Source organism: Lactuca sativa, chromosome 1 (genome assembly GCF_002870075.4).
Source record: "Lactuca sativa cultivar Salinas chromosome 1, Lsat_Salinas_v11, whole genome shotgun sequence".
Taxonomy (NCBI): Eukaryota; Viridiplantae; Streptophyta; class Magnoliopsida; order Asterales; family Asteraceae; genus Lactuca; species Lactuca sativa.
In genome coordinates this window covers 190,828,352-190,854,680 of record NC_056623.2, presented here as the reverse complement: position 1 = coordinate 190,854,680, position 26,329 = coordinate 190,828,352, and the positions used below count along the sequence as shown (strand labels likewise).

Here is a 26,329-nt window from a genome sequence, read left to right as displayed (position 1 = left end):
TTTTGCCTTGAACTCGCCGAGTGCATTCAAGCAGACTCGGCGAGTCTGACGCTTTTCAACTTTATTTTATTATTTCGTTTTTGTTCTTTTTACGCTTTTGTTTCTTTTGTTTTGTTCGTTTACAGTTGTTTCATGACCCGAGGATCTGATACACCTCTGGTCCCTCCTTTGGAAGACCCGGAATCCGCACTAAGAAGAAGCAAAGGAAAAGCCGTTGGAGAAACCACATCTTCAAAGAACTCACCACTCAAAAACTTAAAATCCGTTTTCAGCAAGAAGAAGAGCAGCAAATCAGGAGCATCCAGTGCCTCATTGACAGTTGAAGAACCAATTCAAGAAGATATCGAGTACGAGACCGAGGAAGAAGAAGAGCATACTTACGAGCACGAAACCGATTCTGAAGAAGAGTTAGCTATCACAATGGCTAACATTGATGAAGTCCCCATGGGGGAATGGAAGAAAAGGATGTGTGATGACACCGGTCCGGGACTTGTGCAACCCGCAATTCCCGCGACCGCTACTTTCGAACTAAAAGGCCATATTCTCGCCCAACTCAAGGAGATTCCTTTTTACGGGAAGGATCACGAAGACGCTTACAAGCACTTGGACGAAGTGAATGATGTGGCCAATTACTTCAACATACCGAATTTTCCACGCGAGACCCAGCTTCTTCGCATGCTTCCTGTCACATTTAAAGGAGCTGCAAAAGATTGGTTAAAGTCACTTCCTCCCGGATCAGTCACCACATGGGCCAAGATGAAAGAAGAGTTCATAGACCATTTCTGCCCGCCCTCCAAGATAGCCAAGCTAAAAAAAGACATTGCCAACTTCGAGCAACAACCCGAAGAATCTCTTTATGAAGCTTGGGAAAGGTACAAGAGCCTACTTAGAAATTGCCCACACCAAGACCTTAATAGCCAACAAGAAGTCTCCATCTTCTATGATGGAGTCAATGTCACCACAAGGCAATTGCTTGATTCTCCAGGCCCGCTCACAAAGAAGGCGCCCCTGGTAATTAAAGAATTAATTGAAGAATTCTCTAAGCACTCTAGAGAATACCACAATCCGAGAAACGAAGTAAGTCGGGGGGTAGTAAACGCGGCAAATGATAGCATGGCGGCGGTGATAGCTAAGCTTGATAGTCTAGATCGAAGAATGACAAAAATGGATCAAACAATCCATGCTATTAGGGTAGGATGCGAAAATTGTAGAGGGCCCCATCTCACAAAGGATTGTGATTTGGATGAGAATGAAAATCAGAAAGCTCAAGTCTTCTATTCAAGTGGCGATCGATATGATGAAAATTGGCGGAAACCTAAGAAGGAATGGCTACCATACGAAGAGTATAAGAAGGCAAAGGAGGAGAAATACAAGCAGAAGGAGAGGGGACTATACCAAAAGGAAGAACCGGTAGAAAAGAAAGCCGATTTAGAAGAGTTATTCACTAGATTCATAGCCGCGTCCGAAAAAAGACACAATGATCACGATGCTGCCATACACGAGACCAGAAACGTGCTAAGGAATCAGCAAGCATCAATTCTCAACATTGAGAAACAGCTGGGGCAGCTTGCGCATCAAGTGAATGATAGAAGACCGGGTCAACTTCCAAGTAACACCGAACCCAAACCAAGAATGTAGAATGTAAGTGTAATAACCTCCAACAGTGAAGAAACATTTACTGAAGCACTGAAGATCTCCAAGAAGAAGGCAGAAAAGGTAGAAGAATCGGACCCAGCAAAACCCGATCCGACTCGCCGAGTCACTCCATTGGACTCAACGAGTCCATGCGTAAATGAGAAAACTGTCACTTCTTTGAAGCCTTATAATCCTCCTCTGCCATACCCAATCAAAGCCATGCCTGCAGAAAAAGTAGAAGCATACAGAACCTTCATGACGCATGTTAAAGCTTTACAAGTTAATGTGCCATTTGTGGAAACAATGCTCCAAACACCTAAGTACTTCAACTTGCTTAAGGGCCTTTTTGCTACTAGGAAAGATTTGGCTGAAGTCGCGGAAATATTGATGAGTGAGCTACCTGAAAAGAAGGGTGATCCGGGAAATATTGTGATTCCGTGCCAATTTGGTAATGAAGTTTTCACCCGAGCATTAGCTGATTCGGGGGCAAGCATCAATCTGATGCCTTTTTCATTCTTTAAGAAGTTGAATTTACTAGAACCAAAGCCGGTGCATATGAAGATCCATTTGGCGGACAAGACGATAATTCATCCACAAGGCGTTTGTGAGGATCTTCTTATAAAAGTTGACAAGTTTATTTTTCCAGTGGACTTCGTGGTAGTTGATATGAAAGAAGACCCCGAAATTCCAATTATTTTGGGGAGATCATTCTTGAACACCGCATGTGCTCTAATTGATATATGTGAGTCTACATTGACATTAAGGGTGGGTGATGAGTCTGTAATGTTTAAAGTTATTCCAGAAGCTAAGCAAGAAGAAGAAAAGAATGAAGACATCTCATTTATCCAATTGGATGATGAGATATTACAAAAAGAGCTTGCACTTTTGCTAAAAGAAGATCCAAGCAAGTATTTGATACACTCTGAAGAAGATGGAGATGTTAACAAGGACTTGGAGGAGTTAGAAAAGCTACTGGAAGGAGCCAACTCAGAAAACACCCAAGAATTGATGGAACCCGATCAGACTCGCCGAGTCACTTTAATGGACTCGACGAGTCCAGTCGAATTTGACAAAGACTTGGCCGACTTAGATCTGTTTGTTACTAGTTCTTCACATACCTTGGATTTAGATATTATTCATGATTCTTTAGAAGAACAAACAGCAGAAGGAGGAATGGGAATGAAAGTTCAATACGCCGATGTAGCATGTCTTGATACGATTCCGTTTGAAGATGGGTTGAGCACAGGAAAGGATGAAGAGACAAAGGAAAGGAGGGTGGAAGCTGATCAACCATTCACTACAAAACCTAAAGCACGATCCATCATGAAATATGAAGTAATTAAATTTAAAGAGAAGGAGGTGCAAGAGAAGGTGAAAAAGAATGGGGTGAAGAAGAAAAAGAGGAAAAGGGAAGCCCAAGCAGTTGAGGATGATGTTGTGAAAAAGAAAAGAGATGCATTGAAAAGGGCTTACAAGAAGAAGATTCACGCTTACAAGACCAAGTACAAACCACAAAAGACTAGGCGTGCATTCCCGATGCTGGAAGATGACGAAACGTAGATGGGAAGGAGTCCAGCTAACGACTCCTTAAAAAGAAGCGCTTGGCGGGAGGCAACCCGTTATTTAGAGTTTGCTTTCTTTTACTTTTTAGTTTTGTTTGAAAATTTTCTTTCGTTTTTAGATTGTTAATTCTCCAATTCGTCGGACATGTCTGCTTGAGAGTGTGCATGGGCTAAGTGTGGGGTGAAATGATTTTTAGATAAATGGAAAATTTTTATGAATTTTTGCAAAAGACTCGCCGATTCTTACCACGACTCGACGAGTATATATGGATTTCAGGAAAATTTGACATCGCGACCAGACTCGCCGAGTCTGACCCCGACTCGACGAGTTGGTATTATTTACAGAAAAAAAAAATATAATTTTGAAATTACTTTTACAACCGGTAACTAGGGTTTAACCCTAATGAATCAGTTTCTTTTCACACACACACTCGTTGTGCGCCTCTCTCTCAACTTTCTCTCAAGCATTCATCTTTGTTCTTCAATTTTTCTTCAAATCTTTCAAGTACCATCTCAAAAGGTAATGAATTTCTTCTTGTTTTCTGTTAAGAACATGATTATAAGGCCATCTATGATAGAAATTGCATGAAAAAACCCGTTTTTGAAAAGTAGTAAATTTCTAGGGTTTTGATTTTTCATGAATTATGTTGTTTTGAATGCTTATTCTGGCCTTAATACCTTAATAATATGTGCCTAGACAAAACCCTGGACGAAATTTCCAGGTTTCATGGTCCAATTTCCATCGACCCGCCGACTGACTCATGCAGTTCGTGCGACTCGCCAAGTCGTACATGGACTCGACGAGTCGAGTCGGGAAATATATGCGATACGTTTTTTAATTATACTCTGTGTTTCTGGGTTTTATGTCTTTGTTTTGCAGAAATCATGTTCAGAAGGGGGCAAAGTTCCAGTGGCCACCAAGGGGACTTTCCTTGGTTGAATTTCCCACAAATCGAGTCCGCTTCAACATTGCGGAAGTGGAAGAAGAAGTTGGCTGACATAAAGAAGAAAGAGATCTATGTACCCAACCGGATAGATTGGGATTGGCTGCAAAGTGTTCGCTATGAGGAGGAGTTAGCTCCTTATCTTTTAAAGGAGTTTCACCATGAAGGCGAAACAATGATTTGCGACGGGTGGAGCCGGGTCTTCCGTATTTAAGAGTCGGTTTATTTGGAGCTGTGTTTGGAGTTCTTCTCCACCGTATCTTTCACCGGTGGAGTGGATGCTTATCACCCGTCAAGCTTTAGTTTCTGCCTTGGGGGAGAATTTCGTCAATGCTCTGTGGTGGATCTTGCCTGTCGATTAGGGGTTTATGATCAGCCCTTGGTCTCAACACCCATCTTTCGGGCCTTTTTGGCACAAACCCATATGGTGTTTCCCGAAGGAGTTACGAGCACGGGCTGGTGGAATACAATTGGTAACAAGGTCTATATTCCGAAGTCGGCACAAGAAGGGAGCATTCGATCCCCAACACACCGCCTCATTCATCGTCTCATTTCATCCACCATCAACCAAAGGAAGGATGATGACAAGGTTTCTAACCTTGATGTCTTCTATTTATGGAGCATTATTAAACCCGGCGTTTTTTGCAATATTCCTTGGTGTCTAGCTTCATATCTCTCGGAGGGTGTGGTCAAGGATCGCAAAACTTCTCGAATCAATGGTGGGATTTTTGTCACCCGGTTAACCAACTCATTCGGGTTGATGAACCACGGTGCATGGAATTTCATGACGATGATCCCTACACCTCCGTTCAATCCAATTCTTTTCCGGAGAGCGAGGATTATTGAATACTATGGTGGTGGCCATTATGCCATTCCGAATGATGATCCGGTTGTTGGTCCCGAAGCACCGGGGAGGAGGGTTCGTTTGAGGAGAGAGCGGGATATTGAGGAAGAGCCGCCGGTGATTCCGGTTGATAACGACGAAGTACCAATGGATTGGTACAATGTGGAGATGAGGCGGCTACAAGATCAAATGGCGCGGGGCTTGAATTTTAGCAACCAATCACATATCCGACTTTTCGATCATTTTAACATTCTGCACATAGATGGTGGTAACTTTCCATATATTCCATCATGGGAAGAAGTGATAAGTGCAAGAAGAAGTGGTGCGGGAGGAAGTGGAGCAGGGCTAGATGATCATGATGATGAGGAGGATTGAGTTCTTTGCATTTTTATTGAACAATTTTCAATCTTTTTATTTTTGTGTTTATTTTTATTTGGTTTGTTTAATGTTTTTAAAACTTGCTTTTAATGTTTATTTGATGTTTGATGCTTTGACAATTTTTCAAAATTGAATTAGGAGTGCTAGCTTCAAAAGGGTTTAGAATCATAAAATCAAAGTGAGAAAGAGAGTCAAGAAAGAGGAGCGTTAGAGTTAAAGTATTGAGTCCGGTCCGTAGAGATGTTGGCAAGGGAGTCTAGAAGTGAATAGAAAGTATAGAGAGTTTATTGGAAGCTGGATCAGATGCAGAATGCTATTGTTTTCATTCAGTGACCAACTCGTCGAGTGCATTAAACTGACTCAACGAGTCGCCCTTAATTCTCAAAAATCCGAAGATTTCCCGAAGTAACTCGACGAGACGGGTATATACTCGACGATTCATTTGGTTTCATATCGAAGGGACTGCTGATTTGATGATGATTAGAGTACCACTTAACTATCTATTCTTTCCATATTAATTTTTGAAGATCTTATACTGTTTTCCGTGTATTTGGAGCTACCCACACGAGATTTGACACCCAAGGCATGGATGAGATGTTACCATGTCTAAAGTCAATTGAAGTTGGAGCTAAAATGAAAGTGACTAACCTATCGACTGCTATCCTAGGGGAGCTTGTTCCAATTCCCTCTTTATTTTCTTTTTATGTTTTTATCATGCATAATATGCAATGAGGGCATTGCATAAAATAAGTGTGGGGTAGGGGGTTGGTTACATATTAGAAAATTTAGAGTCTTAATTTAGGTTAATTTTAAAAAAATTTGCATACCAACAATATTACTTAGGATTTAATTTAGAAAATTTTGGTAAAAATGATAATTAGGATTCCATGTTAGAGTTGTGTTGATAATTGCATGAAGACCCAAATGCTTAGTTGATCCTATACACGTTCTAGTGCATTTGTGGCTTCCTTATTCCAGTGAAATCATGGGACAAAAACACAACCCCGCTCAGCCTGAGGGATGCAATATGTTTAGCAGCCTAAACCTGAAATGTATCCAGGAAGATTGTTATCGTTAGCCAATAAAGGTTGAGATTGAGCGCCCCTGCTTAAGCATGTAGGTTTATTGAGTGAAAAAGTGAGGTACATGTAAAAAAAAAAGAGAGAATTACAAGAAAAGTTGTAAGAATTTTGGAGCAATCAAAGTGAAGATCAAAAGATCAAAATTCCGAAGATTCAAAAAGTTGAAGATACCAAAAATCAAACAATAAAGGTGGTGAATTCAAAGAGATCAAAGATCAAATTACCAAAGGAAGTGAAGAATTCAAAAGAGCTCCATAGTGGTATCGAAAAGTTGTAATTCTAGATTATGTATGCTTGGGTTGCTCAATTAAAAACACCTTGAGGGTAAGAGGTTTTTTACGAATGGATTCGGAGGGTTGCATAAAATGAGCATAGTTCGGGATGAGTGGGCAAGTGTTTATGAGGATTGTGAGTATTTGGAGTATGGGAGGTCCTTAGGAAAAATTTTAGACACAAATGCATGTGTTGCGGTCTTGGTATAATGGTTGGGTCAGATTGGAGTTGTCATATGTGATTCTAATATGTTTAAAATTTAGTTTTGCTTGGGGGCAAGCAAAAGTCAAGTGTGGGGTATTTTGATATGTGCATAATTGGTTCATATTAAGTATACATTATTATTCATTTATTAGCTAAATTATTGCATATTATGGACAAAAGGTACTTAAAAGTGTTTAAATTATGTTTTTCAGTCCAAAGATGAAGCTCGGAAGCGAAAGGAAGCGGGAGAAACAGTTAGAAGATCGAGGATGAAATAAAGAAGAAAAACATTAAAAATGGCACTGACTCGGCGAGTCCAATCGAAGGATCGAGAAGATAATGACTCGGGATCCCAGAGAGTTATCACAATACGGGGAATGTGAGAGGGACTCGACGAGTCACCACTTGACTCGACGAGTCGATTCGTATATTTAAAGATAACTCCACAGATCGATGGAGAGGAGTTCTGGAACGATTCAGAAGTGTTTTGCTGCGATTGAGAAGCCAGAGAAACCCTAGAAGATGACGAAAGAAGCTAGAATTCAATCCGGGAGAGTAATTGAGGCAAAATTTCATCATTCCACTTATTCTTTTGTTTTATCATTATGGTTAAGCAATTTGACTTTGTTTGTTTGCTGTTATTTACTTCAATTATGAGCTAAAACCTTTAGACTTCTGTTTGGGGAAACAAAGTTGACAATATGGTTTGATTGATTGGTAGGATTAATTCTAAGTTGGTGAATTTTTGTTATTTTAGCTTGCTAAAGAACCTTGTGTGTGAATAATAATTAATTTTCTGTTAATAGGAAGATAATTGATTAGCATGAACATCTATTGATTATTAACCTCATGTGCTATGTGATCACTATGCTATATGTCTAGGATTAATGAATATGAAACTAGAATTAATAAGAAAATTGAGTAAATTCATGTGCAAGCTTGTAAGATGACCGTCAAACAAGAAGTTAATTAAAAGAATAAATTAGTTAACTATTGCAAGTCTAACTTAACCCGAATAATTAATCTAGTAAATTTAATTAAATTAGACAATTGGCCACTGTTTAAGTTAGTTTATTTGCTAAGGATTAGGGTAGTGAATACGAATCTAATCACTTGAATCGGTAACCAACGAAAGAATTAATCCATTGCACAATTACCTTGAAATCAACCATAGAGTCAACCAAGTTGAACTAAACAGAAGTTCCTTTCCAATTATTGAATCTAGTTAAGTCTTTATTTTCTAGTTCTTAAATTAGTAATAGTTAGTAAGTTTCTAGTCTTGTAAAACTAGAGAAAACCCCTACTTATTAATTAACTTAGATAAAATTAGTTTTTAGTTTTAATTTGCCGTTCCCTGTGATCGATACCCTGCTTATTTAGTTATACCACAATTGATAGGTTCACTGCCTTTTCTGTGTTATTTGATAATTAAAAGTAGGTTTAAAACTAGTTGAGTTCACACACATCACTATTATTTTGCAAAATACAATTAATGTTTATTTTTGTTTTTTTTTCATGGTTAAGTATGCCAACCAAGAATGTCTATGTTAATTGAACAACATCATATTTACATTAAACTAAAACCTTGTGAATCTTTGAATTACTTTTTTCAATATATCTCATAATTATCTCTAATACTTTTCTATTTCTCATAACACAAACGAAAATGCAGATAACAGTGACAGTGAAATCGACATTGATAAGCTGGCTGACATAGATGCCTCCAAAGAATCATGGAATATTCGTGTTCAAGTTGTCATGATTTGGAAACAGATATACAAAAATAACCCAAACATAGTCAACAACTTGGACACGATTTTAATGGACCAAGAGGTAAGATTAAAATAATATGAAAAAACTTATGTTTTTTTTCATATAGTAATACTCTTTATCACCTACAGGGCACTAGAATACATGGAGCAATAAAAAAAATTATCATAAATGCATTTCAAGCCCTTGGATTTCTTAGATTGATTTCAACCCTTAGATCGTACCTAATATTTCCGGTGATGTCATACTAACAAAACAATTCACTACTTATTTCCGTCTATCATAACTACTTCCCATATTCAAATCGAAATATCAGCCACCAAAGACCGGAACTTAAGTAACCATCAACATTATCCAAATTTTAAATTTTAAAAAATAATGCTAAAATGTTCTACATTATCTATCCTAACTAGATTTTGACATTCAACATTTAAGGGATAAGATAAAATGACTTTTATCTTATCCCTCCAAAATCAACTTGGATTCTCTCTCTCCCTCTCTCTCTCTCTCTCTCTCTCTCTCTGTATATATATATATATATATATATATATATATATATATATATTACGCCAAAACCCATTTTTATTTTTCCTTCCACGCTCCTGCAAAAGGTGGGTTTTTATTGTGTTTTATCTATGTTTTTACATCTTCGTTTATATTGATATTCACGATATTAAATCAATAGTTCTTCCTAACTACAGCCTTCTATATCAGTAAACATTTGTTAGCTTGGTTAATCAAATGCAAAAAGGTACGCATTTCATTGTTTATCAATACTTCTTCCTTTCTACAGTCTTCCATATGATAAGTGTTCATACTCAATTTTTTTTTGCTTTGTTGTTATCTCTAAAATATATCACCATACTATGTATGTTTTGATTTGATAGCATCCTACTTCCATTAATCCATAATTGCAACCAACTATTATTTTGCAAAATACAATTAATATTTATTTTTGTCTTTTTTTCATGGTTAATTATGTCAACCAAGAATGTCTATGTTAATTGAACAACATCATATTTACATTAAACAAAAATCTTTTGAATCTTTGAATTACTTTTTTCAATATATCTCATAATTTTCTCTAATACTTTTCGATTTCTCATAGCACAAACGAAATTGCACATAACAATGACAGTGAAATCGTCATTGATAAGCTGGATAACATCGATGTCTCCAAAGAATCATGGAATATTCGTGTTCAAGTTGTCATGATTTGGAAACAAACATACAAAAACAACCCAAACATAGTAAACAGCTTGGACACGATTTTAATGGACCAGGAGGTAAGATTAAAATAATATAAAAAAAACTTATGTTTTTTTATATAATAATATTGTTTATCACCTACAGGGCACTAGAATACATGCAACAATAAAAAAAAAATCTCATAAAAGCATTTCAAGCCCTTGGATTTCTTAGATTGATTTCAACCCTTAGATCGAACTTAATATTTCCGGTGATGTCATCCTAACAAAACAATTCACTATTTATTTCCGTCTATCATAACTAATTCCCATATTCAAATCGAAAAATCAGCCACTAAAGACGCGAACTTAACTAACCTTCAACATTATCCAAATTTTAAATTTTAATAAATAATCCTAAAATGTTCTACATTATCTATCCTAACTACATTTTGAAATTCAACATTTAAGGGATAAGATAAAAATGACTTTTATCTTATCTCCCCAAAACCTACTTGGATTCTCTCTCTCTCTCTCTCTCTCTCTCTCTATATATATATATATATATATATATATATATATATATATATATATATATATATATATATATATATTCGACATATTCCGTCAAAACCCATTTTTATATTTCCTTCGACGTTGCTGCAAAATGTGGGTTTTTATTGTATTTTATCTATGTTTTTACATCTTCGTGTATATTTTTATTCACGATATTAAATCAATACTTATTCCTTTCTATAGCCTTTTATATCAGTAAACAATTGTTAGCTTGGTTAATCAAAGGCAAAAAGGTACGCATTTCATTGTTTATCAATACTTTTTCCTTTCTATAGTCTTCTATATGATAAGTGTTCATACTTATTATTTTGCTTTGTTGTTTTCTGTGAAATATATCAACATACTAGGTATGTTTTGATTTGATACCATCCTACTTGCATTAATCCATAATTGCAGCCAACTATTATTTTGCAAAATACAATTAATGTTTTTTTTTGTTTTTTTTTCATAGTTAAGTATGTCAACCAAGAATGTCTATGTTAATTGAACAACTTCCTATTTACATTAAACAAAAACCTTGTGAATCTTTGAATTACTTTTTTCGCTATATCTCATAATTATCTCTAATACTCTTCTATTTTTCATTGCACAAATGAAATGGCACATAGCAGTAATAGTGAAATCGTCATTGATAAGTTGGATGACATAGATGTCTCCAAAGAATCATGGAATATTCGTGTTCAAGATGTCATGATTTGGAAACAGACATACAAAAACAACCCAAACATAGTCAGCAGTTGGGCATGATTTTAATGGACCAGGAGGTAAAATTAAAATAATATGAAAAAACTTTTGTTTTTTTCATATAATAATATTCTTTATCACCTACAGGGCACTAGAATACATGAAACAATAAAAAAAATCTCATAAATGCTTTTCAAGCCTTTGGATTTCTTTGATTGATTTCAACCCTTAGATCGTACTTAATGTTTCTAGTGATGTCATCCTAACAAAACAATTCACTATTTATTTCCGTCTATCATAACTAATTCCCATATTCAAATCGAAAAATTAGCCACCAAAGACGGGAACTTAACTAAGCATCAACATAATCCAAATTTTACATTTTAAAAAATAATCCTAAAATGTTCTACATTATCTATCCGAACTACATTTTGAAATTCAACATTTAAGGGATAAGATAAAAATGATTTTTATCTTATCCTTCCAAAACCAACTTCGATTTAATAAATTATATATGTCATATTCCGCAAAAACCAATTTTAATTTTTCATTCAACGCTCCTGCAAAATGTGAGTTTTTATTGTGTTTTATCTATGTTTTTACATTTTCATTTATATTGATATTTACGAGACTAAATCAATACTTCTTCCTTTCTACAACCATCTATTGTCGTAAACAATTGTTAGCTTGGTTAATCAAAAGCAGAAAGGTACGCATTTCATTGTTTATCAATACTTCTTCCTTTCTACAGCCTTTTATATGATAAGTGTTCATACTCATTTTTTTTGCTTTGTTGTTTTCTATGAAATATATCAACATACTATGTGTGTTTTGATTTGATACCATCCTACTTCCATTAATCCATAATTGCAACAAACTATTATTTTGCAAAATACAATTAATGTTTATTTTTGTTCTTTTTCATGGTTAAGTATGCCAACCAAGAATGTCTATGTTAATTGAACAACATCATATTTCCATTAAACAAAAACCTTGTGAATCTTTGAATTACTTTTTTCACTATATCTCATAATTATCTCTAATATTTTTCTATTTCTCATTGCACAAGTGAAATGACACATAACAGTGACAGTGAAATCATCATTGATAAGTTGGCTGATATAGATGCCTCCAAAAAATCATGAAATATTCATGTTCAAGTTGTCTTGATTTGAAAACAGACATACAAAAACAACCCAAACATAGTCAGCAGCTTGGACATGATTTTAATGGACCAGGAGGTAAAATTAAAATAATATGAAAAAAAACTTATGTTTTATTTTTATTTCATATAATAATTTTCTTTATCACCTACAGGGCACTAGAATACATGCAACAATCAAAAAGAATATCATAAATGCATTTCAAGCCCTCCCGGAAGAAGGAGCTGTAAGGCAAATCACTAACTTTGGTATGACCATAAATGAAGGAGATTACATGTTGGTTGCTCACAAGCATAATATAAATTCCTACAAAACAAGCACAATTCGTATATCAACTCATTTTGTTGATATGATCGATCCTTTTAATTTTGTGAGTTTTCATTATCTGACAGCCATAAATTTTGACACTCGTGTTGCATTTGGTGAGCTTTTTCCGCTTAACATTTTTGAATTTATTATATTATATATATTTTTTTAACCAATTTATATTATAATAATTGATTCAAATTTACCTTTTGTAGATTTTATTGGTCAAGTTGTATCAACTGAACTCATGAGAGTGATTAAGGAGAATCCAAGGGAAAAGTATTGTTGCACAAGATCTGAGGTACTTTTCTTTATTTATCATTAATTTATCATGTTTAATATTTTATTCATATAACCCAAACAATCAATTATAGTGGTAGGAAAATGCAAGTTGCTTTGTTAGATGGTTTTGCATTGAAGTTGAACAGCTACATATCTGAACATCAAAATGAAAATGCGTTTGTGATCATCCTCCTACGTATGGCAAAGCTCAAGACTTGGGGTGGTAAGAATAATATTTTTTAGATATCTATGCTCATTACATTAATATTTTATTTATAATATGAAATAATCATTACTTCATTTTCTATTTATAGGTCAGCCACAAGTCGGTAACTGTTTATCTGGGTCGAGATTGCATATTAATGATGATATGCATCATATTCCAGAATTTAAAAAGGCGTATGTATTTAATGAGTATGATATAATTATTTACTATTTTATTTTTACTTATTCTTAATCAATAATTATTATTATTGTTGATCTTCTTCATTTTTCCTTCTTATATTTAGCATTGTTGATATCGATTTGAATGTTGAGTCTTCCATTAATACTACACAACCTAATACAAAAACTGTTGTGGCCAAGCCAGAAGATTACTACCTCTTTTCAAATAAAAAACATTGATGATATTCCAGATTACAATGAGGTATACTTAATATTATTCATATTTTTCCATTATATATAACAATTTCTTTAATGTGTGTGTGTGTGTGTGTGTATATATATATATATATATATATATACTAATCAGGAAATTGGTTTGTCTATCATTGCTACTATAATCGGTTTCGATTTAGAGGAAGGATGGTATTCTTTTTATTGTCGTGACTGTTCAAAAAAGGTAACTAAAAATGGTGATGATAGTGATGGTGAACCATTTAATTGTAATGGTTGCGGAGGAGTTTCTGATCTATTCAGCAAGTAAGTTCATAATTTTACATTTGTAAACTTCTTGTCTCATGAATCTTTATTACAATGTTTCAATTTTTATTTCATTGTCTATTAACGTGTCATACAATAATATTTAGGGTAAGGGTCGTAATACGTGTTCAACATGAAACTGGGTATGCTTCTTTTGTATTGTTTGACCGTCATATTAAAGATCTTATTCATCGCGGTAATCATTGGTTGATGGAAAAGATATTAAAGGTAGCGTTATATTATACTATTCTATTAATTTGTACACACGACAAGTTAACTGTATATTGTTATTGCATTTTATTTTAATCGGGATTTATTAACTACTCGCATGTTTTATTATAATATTCTTTAGGATCAAGGACGCCAAAAGATCCCCGATGAGTTCAATACGATGCTTAATAGGAAGTTTGTTTTTAAAGTTCAGATTTCAAAGTTTAATCACGAGAACAATTATCACGCCTACACCGTTCATAAGATGACTGATGATGAACTTGTAGTTGGTGCACTTTTCAAACATTCACCTGCATATGAAGAAAACATTATTCATTATGATGGTACTCCTATCAACAAGTCTATTAAGGTAAAATTAAATTCATATAATTTAACATTTTAACATTGTTAATAAACATTTATTCGTGATGCTGTGACAATCTTAATGTTGTTAATTAACATTGTTTTATTAATTTGATACAGGAAAATAGTGTTTCTGTTAAAGGTGACAATATTAATGTTGTTGATCTTGATGCGGTGACACCGACAACTACTTCACTGAAACGCCCTATTGAGATTGTTACCACCACTAAATCATTTGAATGGTCTTCCTCAAAAGATGATGTTTCTCCTCATACCCTTAAGATTCCAAAAATGGAAAAACTCGAATAAATTTAGCAGTTATGATTATTTGATATTTATCATTGACGATTTTTCTTTCTGGTGGTAGGACAGCGTATTCAAGATTTAATATACCAATCAACTTGAATGAGAAATCTTTTTGTTCTATTACACCAGGTAACGATGTAGCTGCCCTGTTGAACAAAGTGAGCCTTATAATTTTGGACGAAGCCCTAATGATGCACCGTCATTGTTTCGAAGCAGCTGATAGGACACTTAGAGATATTATCCTTCCTAAGAACAATGATAAACCATTTGGATACAAGACCATTGTATTTGGAGGTGACTTTCGACAAATTCTTCAAGTAATACAAAGAGGAAATCATTTAGATATTGTGTAGTCATCATTGCATTCATCAAGATTATGGCGTGAATGTACAGTTTTACGTTTGATTGTAAACATGAGACTTCAGTTCGGTTGTCCAAACAATGATTTTGAAGAGACAAAATCATTTGCTAATTGGATTCTTAATATTGGTAAAGGTACTATCGGTGGACCTAATGAGGGTGAAGTTGAAGTTGAATTTCCAGAAGATGTGATCGTTCCCTTTACGGGTGACCATATTATTGTATCCTGCATTTATTCATCTTTTCAGAACAATCTTGATGATCTATCGTATTTTCAAAATAAAACTATTTTGGTGCCTACTAATGAAGAAGTTAATGTTATCAACGACTACATGTTAGAATTGATGAAAGATGAAGGGAAAACATATCTGAGATCAGATTCCTTATGTGAGACCGAGACAGAAGATTCTTTTGAGGAATCAGTATACTCTCTGGATGTGTTGAACGCTTTTAAGGCATCCAGAATTCCCAACCATAAACTTATACTAAAAAAAGGTGTTCCGGTCATGTTGCTTCGTAATATCGACCAAACTAGAGGGCTATGCAATGGTACCAAATTACAAATCGTAAGGCTAGGAAGACACATCATTGAAGCACAAATCATATCTGGTAGATTTTTCAACAAGACTACTTATATGCCTCACATGAAGTTGACCTCATCCGATAAAAAATTCCATTTTGTTTTCAATGTAGGAAATTCCTAATAGTAGTTTGTTTCGCTATGACCATTAACAAAAGTCAAGGACAGTCATTATCAAATGTTGGGTTATACTTGCGTAGACCTGTCTTCACCCATGGTCAATTATATGTAGTTGTTTCTTGTGTAACAAACAAAAAACGTTTGAAGGTACTCATATGTGACGGGAAATGTCGCTCAACTAATAAAACAAAAAATGTTGTCTACAAAAAGGTTCTGCAACGCTTATAATTATTTATCGATTTCAGTGTTTCTTCTTCGCCTTTCAATACTAACAGTAGCCATAAACTTTCTTTTATAATTATTATGCAATATATATAAATGTTTTGGTAATTTTTTAATACGTTCCCCCGCGTTTAACACGGGTTATAATCCAGTTACTATAATACGAGAAGGAGTGGATGCAGTAGCACCCACGGTTTGGCTACCTTAGCATGCAACACACCGTCCCTTGTGTGCAGTTTGAACTGCACTGCCCCCATCCACGACTTTCTACTACCGCACATTCCTCTGGTTATTTCTTATCCATGGGCTGGTTTAAACATTTTGTTGGGTTATAAGACCCTCAAATTATATAAATCCAAAGGAGTGTTTATTTTGCGGGTTTTGTTTTTTCTTTTTTAATTTCTTTTTGTTCTTTGGTTCGTTTTGTTAATTTTTATTATTCCTAGCATATTGACCAAAATAGGATAAGATTGAATTTTTGAGCTTATATTTGTTCAAGTAAATGACGAAACAAATCGGCTGTAGGAATTTTTTTTAATGTTTTTAGGATTTTTTTTTAATGTGATGTTATGTTATGCAATGTAATCAGTTTTATTTTTAATTAATTAAATATTAAGTTTTTAATTAAAATTAAAGTTTTTATTTACTATAAAAAAACAAAAATAATAAAAAATAAATATGACACCAAATAACCATATTTTTATGATAAAATATGATGTGATTTCTATGTGGAAGTGTATGAGTGTAGTAAAAGTGTAGTAAAATAAGGGAATATGATACCTTCTTTGCCTGATAGCTCTACCTACCTTTCTTAAATAATTTTGAACTTTTGCCTAATAATTCAACATTTGGAAAGTAGAAAACAACAAGCGAAGAACCCAAAGCAAAGAATGTAGAATGGGCGTTACTTTCAACTTCATTTCCCTATAAATCCATTGGTATTCCTCAAGACCCTAATACAAAGAAAGCCATGGCGACCATCTTAACTGTTGAAGACGCTTATCCTGGTGTCGATGCTGAACTTCTAAAAAAGGCCTGCCATGGTTCTACGTCTTATCTCTCTAAGCTTTCTTCCTACTACAATTTATATTAATTAATCTTCTTGGTTATCTATATATTTTATATATTTATATGAACAGGATGGGGAACCGATGAAAAGGCTGTAATATCGATTCTGGCTCATCGAAATGCACCTCAAAGGAAACTGATAAGGGAAGCTTATAAAGATATGTATGGTGAGGATCTTGTCAAGCGACTTGAACATGAGCTATCTGGTGATCTTGAGGTACTCTTGATGTTCTTCTTACGTTTTTGTTGCAGTTTTTGGGTGTAATCTTCTGAATAAAATGTGTGTATGGGTTTATGAATGCATGTAGAGAGCAGTGTATCGATGGAATTTGGACCCTGCGGATCGGAATGCAGTGCTAGCAAATGTGGCTCTACGGAAGGAACACCGAGATCATAGGGTGTTCATTGAACTGTCGTGCACTCTTTCTCCGGAGGAGCTTTTTGATGTCAAGCGAGCCTATCAATGCCGCTACAAGCGTTCTTTGGAAGAAGACATTGCTTCGCATACTTCTGATGATCTGCGAAAGGTAAGTCCTTCTATTAGTTAAGTGCTGTTTGTGAAACTTATGTTCAAAGAATGCTTAATGGTGGAAACTAGGGGTGTGTAAAGAACCTGAATTAAACATAAAAAACATAACAAAAAGCTAAACCTTTTGAAAGAACAACAGCTTTTTTTTTTAGGCACATTTATGATTGGTTTGGTTTCTTTATATAAACAAAAAACCAAATTAAACCATGAACTTAAAAGTTAAAAAAAAGTTGTTTAATTATGTGTAAATTAATTATTTTGAAAATGAATATAAAAGAACATGCTTTTTTACCGGCCATTGAAAAAAATGTTTTTATTTTTTTCATTAAAAATTTAAATATTTATATAACTACGTTGCAATCTCGTTTTTTATTGAAAAAGAAGAAAAAACCCTAAAAGTTATAACAAAGAACTAAAAAAAACTATCGAACAGAATCAGTTTTCAGAAAGTCAAACAATGAACTGGTTTAAATTGGGTTTCAGTAAAATCCATATCTAATCGTCCTCACCCTTAATTAAAACATTATTTTTCTGAATTTTTCTATCATGGTTGTTTTATTTGCATTAAAAAAGAGATAAGATGATTGAATCATGTTTTTGTTCAGCCCATTAATTAAATAAATAAATAAATAAACACGTCTAACAGATGATATTTATATTCGTACAGTTACTTGTGGGTTTGGTGAGCATACATAGGTATCAAGGTGATGAAGTAAACTTGAAATTGGCAAACTCTGAGTCGAGCATTCTTCGTAATGCCATTGAAGAGAAAACATTTAACCATGAAGAAATCCTCCGAATTATCACTACAAGGAGCAAGCCACAACTCATGGCTACTTTGAATCATTACAAAGATGAACACGGTTGCAATATGACCAAGGTATACCGGAATTTCATTGATCATATACGATTTTTTGAGTCTTTTTATTAAATAAACATCTTTTCTAATTACAGCAATTAAAGGATGATCGAGCCAACGAGTACACAGAAACACTACGTACCACAATTAGATGCATGAGTGATCCGATTAAGTACTTTGAAAAGGTTAGCTTTTGTTATTCACGTCTTTTGACCCCCATCACACACGTGGACTAGTGCTATTGTCATTTTCGTTAATTCATCTTAGAATACAATAGAAACCAGGTGTGAGACTCATGTATTACATGGGTTATTTAAAAAATATATATATGAAATTTTAACAATTTTAAAAGTTTGAATTTGTAAGAAAAATAAGAAAATTTTTGAATTATTAAAATTAATGAAATTTTAATGTATTGAATACATTACATATATACACCATTTTTAATAAATACCTTACATATATATTACCTTACATATTAAATATGAAATTTTAATTTAATAAAATGACAAATACAATAAAATGACAAATGGAAAATAGAAAATTTAAAAATTCTACAAAATGCCATGTGTCCAAATGAATAAGAAAATGACATGTGGCAAAAATAACCTTCATTTATTATTATATTATATAGTAGATCGTAAGTAAACGTGAAAGATTACGCACCCAGAATCTTATTCAAAATCTATATTTGAAGTGCCGATATTTCACACAAAACGTATTTCAAAACACATATTTATAATATGTAATTAATATTTTAAAATTTTGAATAGTGGTACAATATAATAGATTTCATAAAAAAAAAAAATGATAAATTACTAAAAATAAAGAACTTTTAAATTCATGGACTAGTTCTATGTTCATTTTCATTCAAGATTTATAAAAGTATATTTCAAAAATAATTACAAAAAAAACATACCAAACCACAACAAACTACTAATATTATAACTTGGGTAATACTATATATCTATGCTTATTGCACATACACCATCTTGTAGGTGATACGTAATGCTGTTAAAAAAAGTGGGACTAACGAGGACGCACTAACTCGGGTTATCGTTACACGAGCTGAGAAAGACCTAAAGATTATTATGGACCAATATCAGAAGAGGAACAGTGTGCCACTTGATCATGTTATTGCAAAGGAAACTTCTGGGCATTACAAGCGATTCCTTCTCGCACTACTTGGGAAGGATGAGTAGTTTACAACATTGATATCTCAAGAGGAAGTTTTCGACGATGATGTTTATCATGAGGTTCTTTTTATTGGTTCAAAATTTAAAGATACTTATGGTTTGTTTGTTTGTATGTATTTTTTTGCTTGTGAACAAAAAGAGTGATTGTATGGTGTATGATTGATCATATATTATTTGAATAAATAATTTAACTTTTACGTAGTCTTATTTATTGCAAAATACCAAGTTTCGATATGTAGTGATGTGGAAGTCGTAGTGTTCCGATATTGGTTTCAACAAGGTTTTAAAAACCGATTCGAACCGGCCGGTTGAACCGGTCGAACCGGGAACCGGTCGGGTGACCGGTTTAATAGGTGCCGGTTTTATGTTGAATTATTTGCCGGAGAGAACCGGCGGTTATTGAAAATTTCCAGTTGAACTGGTCATAGTGAACCGGTTATATTCCGTTCAAACCAGTGACTATTGGACTTCACTAATTTTTGGGCTAAATTCTGGAGAACGGGCTCCATAACTTGCAACAAATTTAGTCAACTACATGTTAGGAGTCTTGAAGACTTTGACGAATGTTATCAGCAGCAGCCAAGAGTAGATCGAATTATTTTGTGTGTCTCCATCAATGTTTTAAAAACCGGTTTGAACCGGCCGGTCGAACCGGTTGGACCGGAAACCAGAGAAGAGAGCGGTTCAACTATCACCGGTTTTATGTTGATTTCTGAACCGGATTAAACCGGCCGGTTTTTCTAAAAACCGGCCGGTTCAATCTGGTTAACCGGTTCAGAATAAAGTGAATAAAAACACATGGAAAGAACCATTTGAATAAAAACTTTGGTGATTTTTTTTAAATGTATTTGATTTTCTCTAAATAAAAACATATGGTAAATGTTATAAAGTTTTTTTTATGTGTTTGTATTCATTTAAAACTATATTTTGTTTTGATATTATGTTTTATTTTCTTTTTAGCGTATATGGATTGATATAAAACACTCGAACTTATGGTTATGTGTTATTTTAATGTATTTGGATTGATCTACAATTTATTTTTATTTATATTTCTAATGTTTGATCTAGTAAACGTCAAATTTATAATTTATATATGTATATATGTGTAGGAAAATAGGAAAAATGATGAAAATTATAGAAGTCGGTTGACCCGGCGGTCGAACCAGTTGAACCGGAAATTGGTAAGCATAACGGTTCAACTAAAAAACCGGTTTTTAAAACATTGGTCTCCATTAATCGACGTAATCCATAATCACGAGTTCTCAGGGCCGGTCCAATGATATTTGATGCCTAGGACGAAATTGTTTAATGATGCCCTATGATATATACATAGGATATGTCCATACAATCATAGAAAAATCATATTTTTATATTAAAAATACAACATATATATATATATATATATATATATATATATATATATATATATATATATATATATATATATATATATATATATATATATATATATATATATATATATATACCAAGTAGCCTTAACTAAAAGACATATCTTATGAGTTAAACCAAAAAAAATAACAAGTAGCATGAACTAAAATGCCACTAAGGACATTGAATACTACTACAAGCAAAAGGCAACTGTATAAACCAAAAAACCAACAGAGCAGTTGGAGATCAAAATATAAACACTCTAAAGCAACAAATGTAGAGGTAAAAAAAATAGCTGCTAAAAGAAAAAACAACTAGCTTATAAAGATTCTAAAACAACAGGGGCAAAAGGGTCAAAATGGGGTTTTGGCAATCTTGTTATCTAGACAATCCTTTCCAACACAGAGGGTACAATGGACTTTTTTTTGGGTAAAACACCTATAATTGTCATAATGCAGTGACATAAGAATAGAGTGATGCAATCTCGAATCTTGGAGCAAACAATAAAATCGGATTGAGTTTATCACCATGAGAACCGACTCCAGATTATGATTCCTTGTTTCCTTGTTCCCTTGAAAAAACATGTTCCAGTTGACAACAATTATAACCAATAAAGTGAACCCATGTCATTGAAACAGAAGACAACAATTACACAAATGTGATAGATAACCAAAGGAAAGTGTTCGCCAAGTGAAACCCCCATCCAAGAGATTGATAATTATGATATTATGACCACAAAGAACTAACCCACTGAATAAATTTCAGCGTTGCAGTCGTGTTTCTTATTGATGTTTACCATATAAACAAAACTCACGCATAGTGAAACCCATTTCTTCCTCATTTCCATTTGGATGCAATCATGCAAATATAGTCTCCTAAAAGTATAACAGTTGTAAGTTCATGTAAATAAAAACACTACAATTTCATGTATATAAAAACACGGGTATGACTTCCGGTAGATGAGTTTAAGAAATCTTATCGTTTATGAACACTAGAAAACTCATATTTGATTTAGGGGAGGTTACGTCAGAGTCTGATTGTTGAAGCAGTCTCCTCGTTTCCCGAATTGGCGTGAAGTGATGACGTCTCCTCGTCTTCGGATTTTTGAAATTGTCGCTTTGTATTAGTCTGTTTTTGTCATGCGGCGATTCCCTACTGCCGGACTCACTTGTGGATCAATATTTGGACTGAAATTTATATTAGACCCATAATATCCATAATAGCAGGACTAAAATTGATGCCCCTTGTTTTTGTTATGCCCTGGGCTGTGGCCCAGCTCGCCCAGTCCTTGGGTCGACCCTGCGAGTTCTATATTCACGTTGCCCAAGTACAATATTGTCTTCCTCTTCCACAACGGTAACCCACAGGTAAACAACTAAGAATTGATTACATGTTTTTCTTTTTGAGTTCATGAACGATAGAAACCCTCCGTTTTTTCAATTGAGTTTAATATACCCTTTGTGTATTGTGTTATGATTATGACATATTGATTTTGTTTCTTATTAATGTTTTTCGTTCTTATGACTTTACTATTTTAATGCATATTAGTTTCTTAATCGGCAACACTAAGATTAGTTGAGAAATTAATATGTTTGTTTGCATGTGCATGTGCATGAACCAAACCTTACCCCAAAAATTATGTTTGTTTTATATATATATACAGAATAACTTTTTGTTTGTTAGTTGATATATTTAGCCAAATATAACGATGATGGTCACCATTAATTTATGTTTTAATTTTTATTATGTTGAATAGTAATTTTTCTGTTATGACAGATTTATGTTATGTATTTCTAACTTTGAAATTGCTATATGGTTTTGTATTATAGTTCAATATGGAATCTAGGGACAAAGAACCAATGGAAACACAAACTCAATCTCGATCCCGAACTTCCGGTCAAACGAATGTAAGAACTAAGACAGATAAAGCATGGGAACATATAACTCTATCCAAGGATGACCAAGGAAACAAGATTTACATTTGTAATTTTTGTGAAAAAAATTTCCGTGGTGGTGGCATTAGCAGAGCTAAGAAACATCTTGTCGGTGTTATTGGTGACATATCAGCTTGTACTAAAGTAACTCCAAAAGTTCATTTTACAATGGAAGGTAATTTGAAAGAAACATCACAAAGGGAAAAATGTAAAGCTACATCAAGTGTTACTATCTTGGATGACGATGAAGATATAGAAGAAACACAAGTTGGAAATGCCAAAGAACGATCTGTTAAAGAGGGGAAAAAGAAAGCTACATCAAGTGTTCATCCTTTCTTTACAAAAGGTATAAATGATCCTTCTCCACGCACTATTAAATCTGCCATGCAAACTAAGAAAAGAATAAATGATGTGGATTTAGTTATTGCAATGTGGTTCTATGATGCATGTATACCTATGAATGCTTGTAACTCTTCATATTTTCAACATATGATAGATAAAATAACAAGTATTGGTTATGGGTACAAAGCACCTAATTATCATGCTCTGAGGGTAAACTTATTATCAGATGCAAAGAAATTTGTTTCATTGTTAATTGATTCATACAGAAGTCAGTGGATTGAAAGTGGTTGCACGATTATCAGTGATGGGTGGAGGGATATTAGGCAACGCCATTTGATTAATTTCTTGGTTTGTTGTCCTAAAGGGATATCATTTCTTAAATCTGTTGATGCATTTGATATAGAGAGCAATGCATTGAATTTGTGTAATTTGTTTGCTAAGATTGTTGAGATGGTAGGACAAAAGAATGTGGTACAAATTGTTACTAACAATGTTGCCAGTTACAAACTTGCTGGTAATATGTTATGTGAAAGATATACTTCTATTACTTGGTCTCCATGTGTAGCACATTGTCTTAATCTTGTATTAAAGGATGTTTCAAAATTGGATAATGTGAAAAGTTTGGTCACTCTTGCATCTAGGGTTACTGTTTTTGTCTATAACCATAAATGGCCCTTGAATTAGTTAAGAAAAAGAGTTGGTTGGACTGAAATCATCCGTCCAGGTGCTACCCGTTTTGGTACCGCTTTTATTGCATTGAAAAGTTTGTATGATCGTAAATCCGATTTACAAGCAATGGTTATATCTACAGAGTTTAACAAGATGTTAAAAGTGGGAAATGGGGTTGAATGCAAAGAAATTGTCTTGAACGAAAATTTTTGGAAAAATTGTTTGATTACGGTGAAAGTGATGACTCCTTTGTTAAGGCTTTTGCGGTTATGTGATTCGGATGAAAAACCTACATTGGGTTATGTTTATGAGGGAATGCATCGCGCAAGGAGAGGGATTAAGGAATTATTTAAGAAAAAGAAAGAATTATACAAGCCTTATACCAACATAATTGATAGATGTTGGGATAGGATGTTAAGAAAAAGTATTCATTGTGCAACGTATTTGTTAAATCCAGTTTTCCAGTATGATCGTGAGAATCTTTGTTCTAAAAGAGAGATATTTCAAGGCGTTCTTGATATGGTTGAGAAGAATTTTTCTGGTAGCAGCATTAAAGATCTTACAATGTCTCTAGGAAAGTTCTATGATAGTGAAGGTACTTTTGGTAGACCTAGTGCCATTGCTTCTCGTACAAGTAACGTCCAGGTAACCCTTAAGTTTTTATATATTATTATGAAATGTTTTTTTGTAACCTTTTCTTTTGTAGATGAGTGGTGGAAGTTATTTGGTAGGGATACACCTATGTTGCAAAAGTTTGCTATTAGAATTTTAAGTCAAACCGTATCTTCTTCCGGTTGTAAACGTAACTGGAGTGTCTTTGAAAGGATTCACAACAAAAAGGAGAAATAGGTTGGAACATCAAAGGCTTAATGATCTTGTATTTGTGCACTACAACTTACGTTTACAAAATAGGTATGTTAAATTATAATAAAATATTTATCAATTTGGCATTTTACATTTTTTAAAAAAAATTGAATGGTATTGTAGACTCAAGGTTGATAAAAGATCTTATGATCCTATTGACTATGAATGTATTGATAAGACAGAATTTTGGGTGGTAGAAGAATAGTCGAATGGAGAACTTTATTACAATGATTTAGAAAATATGCTTGACGAACAAGAATATGAACCAACTTCTCAAACATAAGGTGACACTTCTTCCTATATATATATATATATATATATATATATATATATATATATATATATATATATATATATATATATATATATATATATATATATATATATATATATATTAATGTATTATTGTAATTTGTTTATTACTAGTCTACTTAACCTTAACATTGTTTTTTTTATATTGTAGAAAACGAAGTTGGTCATGTTTTTGATGAGAATGAAGTTGATAGTAAATTTCATTTACTAAGTGATCGTGAAATTGATACGTTTAACACTCCATTGTCTTAAAATCCGTGATATGATTTGATTTTGATGAGATATTATATATATATATATATATATATATATATATATATATATATATATATATATATATATATATATATATAGTTTTAGTACTATTAGGATTTACGTTTCTTTGTTTGATCCATTTGGATTGATGTTGAACCTATGATTATGTGTTTTTTAGTGTGTTTGAATTGATCTATAACTTGTTTGTCATACTTATTTTAATGTTTAAATTTTTGGATGTTAAATTATTGTTTTTTTATATATTAATATGTATGCAGATAATAAAAAAAAATACATAAAAATTCATAAAACCGGTTGAACCACCGGTTAAACTGGTTGAACCGCAAATCGGTCATTAGACCGGTTCAACTAAAAAACCGGTTTTTAAAACATTGGTTTCAACGATCAGTAAATAGTTTATTTGTTTTGTATATCGAAATTATAGCTTCAAAATTGATTGTTCCTTTATACATTGACCTAAAATGAGCTATCATGAACTAACTATATAGCGTTGGTTCGTGAGTGCTAGACTGCTAGTCCGTTGCAACAAATTTCATGATGCTTTCTTACATGTCTTTTATTTATTGGTTGTTATGTACACCGACGTAATTTATGTTGAAGTATCTATAGGTGGATTGAACTAACCATGGTGTGGGTTACACTACTACGAAAATAACTTTTGGTGGTGGGTTTTGGAAACAAGGCTGTTACGGTTTTGGTTATCACATCACTAAAAGTTATTAATAATGAAATATCAGTAATGTTTTAGTCACACATTTGCTAAAAAACGTCACCATTGCAAATCATGTTCACACATTTAGTCATTGTCGATCATTGTGACAAAATTATCAATTGTTAAGATTTTTTTGTTTGATATTTAGCTTTATATTGTGATGATTATTAACTGAGATGTAAAAACATATAAGGACATATTAAAATA

At 33.4% G+C, this 26,329-nt stretch overlaps 2 protein-coding genes across 2 annotated transcripts; both read left to right on the top strand.

Moving 5' to 3' along the window:
• Window positions 1-16,829: 16,829 nt before the first annotated feature.
• Window positions 16,830-19,825, top strand: LOC111890336 (annexin-like protein RJ4). The gene is made up of 6 exons (XM_023886466.3): window positions 16,830-17,015; window positions 17,112-17,257; window positions 17,349-17,567; window positions 18,237-18,449; window positions 18,524-18,613; window positions 19,427-19,825. Exons 1-6 carry the CDS (start codon window positions 16,943-16,945, stop codon window positions 19,628-19,630), a joined length of 945 nt encoding a protein of 314 aa, XP_023742234.1. The 5' UTR covers window positions 16,830-16,942; the 3' UTR covers window positions 19,631-19,825.
• A 3,023-nt stretch (window positions 19,826-22,848) lies between these two features.
• Window positions 22,849-25,386, top strand: LOC111890329 (uncharacterized). Its single transcript, XM_052767143.1, has 4 exons — window positions 22,849-23,931; window positions 23,974-24,553; window positions 24,665-24,760; window positions 25,286-25,386. The coding sequence occupies exons 1-4, from the start codon at window positions 22,849-22,851 to the stop codon at window positions 25,384-25,386; spliced, it is 1,860 nt and encodes a 619-aa protein (XP_052623103.1).
• The last annotated feature ends 943 nt before the right edge of the window (window positions 25,387-26,329 follow it).

What these genes read in the sequence shown, in the direction of transcription:
- LOC111890336 (XM_023886466.3), top strand. Translation starts at nt 16,943, where the DNA reads ATGGCGACCATCTTAACTGTTGAAGACGCTTATCCTGGTGTCGATGCT. An exon ending in TCTAAAAAAGGCCTGCCATG is followed by an intron (nt 17,016 to 17,111) that starts GTTCTACGTCTT and finishes TTATATGAACAG; the next exon opens with GATGGGGAACCGATGAAAAG. An exon ending in CTTCTGATGATCTGCGAAAG is followed by an intron (nt 17,568 to 18,236) that starts GTAAGTCCTTCT and finishes ATATTCGTACAG; the next exon opens with TTACTTGTGGGTTTGGTGAG.
- LOC111890329 (XM_052767143.1), top strand. Translation starts at nt 22,849, where the DNA reads ATGGAATCTAGGGACAAAGAACCAATGGAAACACAAACTCAATCTCGA. An exon ending in TGGTCACTCTTGCATCTAGG is followed by an intron (nt 23,932 to 23,973) that starts GTTACTGTTTTT and finishes CCCTTGAATTAG; the next exon opens with TTAAGAAAAAGAGTTGGTTG. An exon ending in ATCTTCTTCCGGTTGTAAAC is followed by an intron (nt 24,761 to 25,285) that starts GTAACTGGAGTG and finishes TTTATATTGTAG; the next exon opens with AAAACGAAGTTGGTCATGTT.